Raw genomic sequence first — 8,204 nt, 5'->3', positions numbered from 1 at the left:
TGCAGTGAGGAGAGCTTTTCTACTTTATTACAAAGAGAAGAAGCCTTTATGTGGTCAGAAAATACAAGATTGATCTTTTTTTCTCTTCCTATGAAATGCTGCTGTTCAAACAGCCAGAGTGAATTGTCTCAGTTCACTTCTTTAAGTCCCATCACATTCACTTGGGTATGGATGTCCTTGGCTGCTGAAAATCTGGCCCTTTAGTGCACAGGGCGACAAAGTCCCCTGACCAGCAGTTCCAGAATGTCCCATTTTCATATATTGCATCCATGCACACCTCCTAAAAATGAGGTACAGCAGGGCAAACATTTTCCAAAATAGATGTCATATATATAATATATACACATTCGTACATACATACCTTTATTCATGTGATGTCCAAAAATTTAAAAAAAATGTACACATTTATTACAAAATCGTAACAAAGACTGGACAGTGTTTTGCTCATTCTGGAAAGATGAAGCTCAGTAATAACACAACCCTGGAAACCATCCAGAGATTGTGGCAATATCTTTCTTCTAAACAGTCATTTATTCTTGCGTTAAGCTTGGCGAAACTGCCTTTCAAAAACAGAAGGGGAAGTAAAATGAAGGAAGCAGACCTTGCTCATCTTTCCAAATGAAATACGAGAAGGATCTTCACATAAAAATGCACAAACATTTGTTATTTTATTACCAATAGTGCTACAATGAACAATGCAAATTTTGTGGTCTAATTCTGTTGAGTCTTTTGTGGGTTTTCTTTTTTACATTTTAGAAACTAAATGGTAAACTTCTTTCAGTGTACTTGCTTGTCTTTACAGACCCAAGTCTGTCTGCTGGCAAAAAAGAAAATAAATGAAAAAATTCAGACCCTGCTCGAACTAGAGAAAAACAAATTACAAATTTAGTTGTTGGGCAGCACATAATTAGTAAGGCAGGACCTCAAATGGTGACCCTTTGCGTAAGCCAATTGCCAGATCCTCAAGGAATTAAAACCAGGGTGCCTGAGCCACATCAGTTCTGCAGTTATGTTGAGTATTGTGCTGAGACAGCCATACCCCAAGAAAAGGGAAGTCTTTTTTTAGAAGGCTTGCTGAGCAGGGTTGTAGTTGAAGGTGGATGGCAGGTGAGGCCGTTCTTCTAATTTGTCATATTCCAGATGGAACTCCTATAAAACCAAATTTAAAAATTTAGATGATTTCCTTTCGTTTGATCTCACATTTTGTCAAAATATATTTACTATATGAACAAATAAAATAACTACAGGTATGAGAACGAACAGAGATATTAACAACTTTTTCCCGCTAAGTAAAATATAGCTTGAAAAAAGATAATATGCTGTAGTTTCTATCTGATAAGTACAAAAATGTAGACTTTCTGCACAAAAGCCAGAGACTAGTCATGAACATTTACTTTATGACACAAATTCTATGCATTTTTTTTTGCTCAAAAATAAAAGTTTGAAGGGAGCAATTACTATATCACTAATAAAAAGCATTGAAAATTATAGGATATTTAAAGTAAAGCTACCTTCAATGAAGTATAAAACTTAAAACTTTACTTTTTTTTCCATGAAAAAAGTTTAGAAATAAAGGCTTTTCCAATTTGTCTTATCACATGTTTTTTTAAAAAAAAGCAAAGTTACTCTAAACTTGCTATCTCGGGAAAACAATGAACTTAAAACTCACACATCTCCAGACTTCCCATTTCACAAACCCCAAAACCCTGAAAAGATGTAACTGCCACCCCAAACTAGACAGTGGTTTTGCTGTAGGCACATCTGAAGATGAACTATATAGCTCATTTTAATTAAACTTTCAAAACACTACATGAATTTTAAAATTTAAGAATGGTGAAGCAAATTCTTCATGATACTCCAAGATCAAGAGGTACAGAATATGACTTTGTATATTAAAAAAAAGCAAACCAAAAACATACCTTTTTAAATCCAAAACCTAGAGGTTCGAAAATTATTAATTCTACAACCTGAATTCAAGTAGCACAAACTATCTCAGTTAATCCCATTTAAAACACTATGAACCATAATATGTATTATGTACTAAAGAAAGCCAACAAGTAATGTTGGTACCATGGCTTAACATATTTCACCTTATCTGTCTTATTTCAAATTAATCCCACAGTAGATGTTTCCATTATTAAATTAAGTGAAAATTTCATTATTAAATTAAAATGAAAACCTAGGTCATGATTAAATTTTGAGATATAAAACCAAGTATTTAGAATTTAAGGATATTACAATAACAATTACAAAAATAGCAGGTATAATTTATCAGAAGCCTAATATGTGTCAAAACTAGAGACAAAGCTAAGTTTATTCTCATCTTTTTAAGTCTGTAAAGTAGATATCGTTATCTTCATATTTGCATTGGAGGAAAATGAGGCTCACAAGTAACTTGCCCAAGTCATACAATAAATGGCAGATCTAGGATTAGGATCCAGATCTCTAGTACACCAAAGCACATGATTTTTCTAGTATAACACATTATTTTTAATATTTTTAGCCCAAGATCCAAAACCAAAACTACTTAATTACACCCCTATCCATAAATAATGTTGAAAAAATTCAGTCCACTGACAAATGTTGATAAAGAAGGCACCCTGTGATGACTTTTAAAAAGTTCACTTTAGAGTTAACTAAGGCACAGAGCTTCTTTGCTTATCAGTAAAAACTAGCAAACACCAGAATCACCATCACAATCACCACAGCCTCCTTAATGCATTGTGCAGGCACCTCTCCCTCTCTCCCTACTCTGTCCAGGCTTTGAAAGAATTTTATTGCCTGGCTGAAGATAAATATCTATATTAGTGGAGGAAGTATCTTCTTGCTGTAGCATTCTTTTATTAAAATTGGCTAATTTTAGTTCTAAAGTATGTGTAGTTATTGGGCAAAAAGTCTATTTGTAACTGACAAATCATATACTCCACTAAGTTATATTTATATAAATTAAAATTTTCTTCAGTTGTTTTATCCTCATCATTGTGCACTGGTAAACTACACTGTATAATCAGAATTTAAACTAGAGTAACTTCATCAATGCACACATCTCCCCCCGCTACATACTAAAAAAAAAAAAAAAAAAAAAGATCTGTTTAAACCTAGGGAGCATAAATATTTTAATATGATAATTAAGAAAATCTCAGACCTTATATATCAGATTCAGAATCAAATTTTGTCTCCCATTTTTTTAAATCATTTTTTTCTCTTCTATGTCTTCTTAAAAGACATAAAGCTTACAATCTCTTTGTTCCCTAACTCTGATTACTGATAGTATCTTTTTTACATGTTTATGTTATATGTACACACACAACACATACCACACACACACACCTTTGTAAAATCTGTAGGGGCAAGAAGTGTGTCTGTTTTGTTTATCACTACCTACTACTGAGAATACTACTGAGCTTCCAGGCTCCCAGAGGGTGTGTAATTAATGTCTGATGAATCAATGAACCCAAGTTTTCTTCATTTGTTTTAGGAACAGAACACTTAAATTTTTTAAATATTCCAAGATCAGGTATTAGAAGTTCTATGTATGTATTTGCTTTAATGGAGAAAAGATTTTTAGATTACAGTTTAATCGTTTAAAGGCTAGAAAGAGTTCTAGGTATAAAAAATCACATTTATAGCAGGTTATGATATGATAAAGAATCCTAAGCATTAAAAATCCTATTCAGTGTTGGACCCACAAGGTGAAGTCAGACTGAAAGAGTTCTGAAACTTTTAAGTCTTTAGTTTGAGGAAGCTATTGATAATGGGGGGGGGGGCTTCTATCACCTAAAAATTCTGTGGATAAAATTATTTTAAAAATCTTACTCATTGAGACTATATATAACAAATTTTTAAGTTAATGGGATAGTGAATTATTCTAGCTAAATTACATATAGGATAGACCACACAGTCTGCTGACAAATCAAGATTATCTAAAAGAGAATAAGCAAATACAGTGTCAAAATTTTTATGTACATACAGGAAATTCTTTATATAAATAATGGGCTGAATCCTAGAACTCACAGAATTTTTAGGGGATAAGGAATACTTCTGATTTAAATAATCTAATCCCTTACTTAAAATTACACTTCTTCAATTCTCTGAAAATATTAAGTTATTTGCAAAAGTGAAAGAAAGAACCTCATAGAAGTGAGATTAAAGACCTGATTATGGTCTAGATCAGTTCAATACTTTTCAATGTTACCATAACATCAAGTTATTACTTATAATACTAATTCATACTGAAGGCTTCTTATGAGTTGAAGCTATTAAATGCATGTTCTTTACCTGTCAATAATAAACCACAAGCACTTTACAGATGGGGACTTTGACTTGCGACATGGCACGTCAATGGATTTTCTGTAGTTTGATGAAGTCTGTTAATAAATATACTATGGAACTAAATTTCTTAATTCCTAATCCAATTTCTGGAAAAACACTGAAAACATCCTTAAAAAACAAAACAAACAAAAACTCAGAAGCCTTTGTGAAAAGTTTATTCTGTGAATATAACACAACTTAAAAGTTTTAAGTCCATGAATTCTTTAAATATAATCAAAAGAAGTGAGCTGCATATTAATACTTGATAGAAACCAATATTTCTGCTTGCTTTCATCACTATGAAATGTTTGCTTTCATCACTATGAAGATAATTTTGTTGAAGAGTATCAGCACAAGTGGCCAGTAAATTACCTTAAGATTTTTCAAAAATAGTTTAATAATAATATTTCTCAAATTTTATTTTCCAACTTCACAGCTAAAAATTTTAAAGGTAAAAGTTAAGACAAAAGCTCAACTGTACATAGGAGAGATCAGATAAAATTATTACTTTATGCACACACACACACACACACACAAATAATTTTCTTTAACATGACATTTGCCTGACTGAGGAATTGCTTTTGTGGGAAATTAGGGGCCTTACTGATGTTCAAGTTGTTTCTGAATATTTAATTTTATGGGGAGAACTTAGTTCTGGGAAATTGATTTTTTTCACTTAAGTTGATTTCTTCACAGATACCAAACTAAAATTCAACTAAAATTACACATCTATCTATTATTGCAAATACCTATTTCTTTTTGTACATATGTTTGGAATAATTTATGATGATATTGAGCAAAAAGCTTCAACTGAATAGAGAAAACTTCAGTCATTTACTATTAGAATTTTTCCCTTCCAAAGATACTCTTTCTCTCCTGAAGAACCAGGTTCTCAAACTATGAAGCCAAAGACCAGCATGATCACTGGCATCACTTGTGAAGTTGCTAGCAATGCAAATCCTCAGGTCCCATCCACAGACTTGCTGAACCAGAAACAATGCAGGTATGACCCAGCAATTTGTGTTTTAACATGGCCTCCAGGTAATTCTGATGCAAGCTAAAGTTTGAGAACCACTGACCTAACCTAACAATAATCAGAATTTTTCCATCTTGGAAGAACAGTAACAAGCTGTAATAATAATGATGATAAAAACAACAGCAACAAACTACCACAACTACTCTCCTATATCAAATACCCAATATATGCCAAGCACTGTACTCAGTGTATATGTGTGCCTGTGTAATATCAATTAAGCTACATGATAAATCAGGAGGCAAAAATCATTTTGACTTAAAAGATAAGGAAGCAGACATGGAAAGGAAACTTATACAAGGTCAAAGTATGAATAGCAGAAACAGGAGTTAATTTCAAATCCTGATACAAAAAACTAAGGTTTTCTACTTCACTACACTTCTTAAAGAACAGGTAACATACACAATGTCCTGTACACTATTTGTAATTAATTACTTATTACTTATTTCATGGATCTACCTTTTAAAGTCAAGACATGCATATTAATTAGAATTGTTAAAATAACTCAAATACAGTGTAGGGTGGTATACAGACTTGGTCTGAGAAGCAATGACATTTACCATTAGAGAAACATGCAAAAGTAGTAATAAAAAAAGATTTAACCTTTTGTACGTGTCTTCTTTTGGGCGTTTTTGTTGGGCTCATCCCTTCTATTTCATGTTTTATATGAAGTCTTCTTGTGATGTAAAATTTTGTAATAATTATCTGGTAAGCATTTTACACTATCTTTTAAAAATGTTTTACTCTTTTATCAGTTTAGTAAAGCTGATTAAAAAAAAACAAAAACCCCAAGCCAACAACTAAAAAATTACCCAATGAACTGTCAAGAAATATTTTTTTTCTTTTTAAACTTAATAAAACCAACAAAACTAACTCTTTAGTTTTTAATCCTAAGACCTATCAATGGAAAAGGCATTCAGAGTAATCCTGGAATTATGAAATCTATGTGAGCTATATTTTCTTCTAGGTAGACTAAGTACATACATAAGGAACTAAACACAAATGTGTAATATGCTATGACACTGATGCAAACTGTTCACATGGGACAGTTAGAAAGGTGTTTTTGTGAGGAAAATTTGCAAACCAAAACAACTTTTTCCACTGGCCTCTTTCCCCAGATATTCAGCATACTAGTCAAAGGAACAATCATGATTAATGCTTGCCATTTTCTTTCTTTATATCACTTGCAAATAAAAACTCAAGCACATTTCCTGCGAAGAGTGCAAGTGTTTAAAAAGCCTATATACTGGTTTTATATGAAAAAATATATATATTACATAAAAAATATATAAAAATATATTTATACTGGTTTTAGGACAAATCTCATATTTGCTTAAAGTAATAATAATATAAGAATACATGACCGGGATTGCAAGAGGGTATCTTTATTTTACAACTGAGTAGACACAAAAGTATTTCAAGTGTTACCAAGGCTTGTGAAAAATTACAAAATTTCTTACCAAATTCAATCATTTTCCTAAACTACAGGTAAAATGAGCTGTTTCCAGATACTCTCCTAGAGTTTAAATCAAGCCAAGGAGGTGGAGACCTTTTAAAAGGCTCAGCAAATATCTGGCACATTATTGGAATGGATGTACTGGTACATATAAACAGATAAAAGAGGACACTTCTTTTTAAAATCTAGATTTATAGTTACACATTTGCACATGGAAAAAAATATACCTTAGCTACTTTCCTCCAGTTAAGACAGTCAAAGAAGTAATATGTTCCCCTCTCATATGTATTGGTTTTCATTGTTGGCTCCATGCCTGGTGCCCTGGTAATCCATACTCGTTCTTCTTTGTGGTATCTCCAATCACGGTTAAAACTTCAATTTTTAAGAGAAAAAGACAATTAATTTTTTCCTGTGGCTCACATCAAACATTTTCTACATTTTGTAAAACATTTTTCAGAAAATAGTCACACATAAAATACATAAATATTGATGCTTCTTTTCCCTGATTTTTATTGTTATTAAATACAACTTAGTAAAATAAATATAGGAAAAGACTTTCTTAATTTGCCCAAAAACCACACTCTTTAATTAACACACACATCTTTATTTAACTGAAGAATTTTTTTATGCAAACAAAACGAGATCTTAAAAGCTCTATGAGCAATGTGATAAAAACTTTGGCAGACCAAAGATCACTGTGTTCCAGAAACTTCACTCCTTTCTCGTTCTTCTTAATATTCAATAGAAATTAAGATACCTATTAAAACAAACAAAACCCCCAACTATTTGTATTATTTTGTAAGAAACTAAATACAAAGCCTATTTGAATTAACTACATAAATTCACATAAAATTTGTAACTATGCTGAAAAACCTCCATGCAAACAAATACCTCCCTATCAATACAACGAGGGGTTATTTTAGACATATATTTTATTTTAGACATATATTTTATATATATTTATATATTTTTAGTCATAAATAAGATATGAGACAGAACTGCCAGTGATGAATGAATGAATGACTGATGAATTTATTTACTTATGAATAAATTAAAACGAACAGGTAACAATTGCTATCTTACAAAAAATGAGGGAAAACATGGAAAAAAACATTCTCAATTGAGAAATAAAAAAACAATTTATTAACAACACAGTGAATTTTACATTTTAAAGTATCTGATCCAAGGCCATTTATAGAAATGCTATTAGGAATATTATAAAATACTTATTAAATCTATAAAAAGGTCTCCCAATCATTACATCGTAAGTTTTTAGTAACAATTCACTCTACAGTAAACATGATTAATAGAATAGTCTATTGGTAACAAAATGTTACCACCTGGACATATAAAAAATGACACAAAGTTTTTATTCTTAGAGCATTAGGTAAAAACAAAAATGCT

At 31.4% G+C, this 8,204-nt stretch overlaps 1 protein-coding gene across 9 annotated transcripts in view; it reads right to left on the bottom strand.

Annotated features, from left to right (window-relative positions):
- Positions 1-8,204, bottom strand: part of CNOT2 (CCR4-NOT transcription complex subunit 2) — a 111,305-nt gene continuing 103,101 nt past the window's right edge. For all 9 annotated transcript variants that reach the window (XM_089921009.1, XM_089921008.1, XM_089921005.1 and 6 more), the window contains 2 exons: positions 7,028-7,172; positions 1-1,149 (listed from right to left, as the gene is read on the bottom strand). In XM_089921009.1, coding sequence (XP_089777135.1) covers positions 1,063-1,149; positions 7,028-7,172 — 232 coding nt within the window. In that variant the 3' untranslated portion in view covers positions 1-1,062. The remainder of the gene's footprint in view (positions 1,150-7,027; positions 7,173-8,204) is intronic.

Source organism: Delphinapterus leucas, chromosome 11 (assembly GCF_059928025.1).
Source record: "Delphinapterus leucas isolate spDelLeu-1000000601 "Yukka" chromosome 11, BTC_Dleu_Yukka2, whole genome shotgun sequence".
Lineage (NCBI taxonomy): Eukaryota > Metazoa > Chordata > Mammalia > Artiodactyla > Monodontidae > Delphinapterus > Delphinapterus leucas.
Note: the sequence above shows the minus strand (reverse complement) of the source record. Positions and strands in the feature narration are given on the sequence as shown.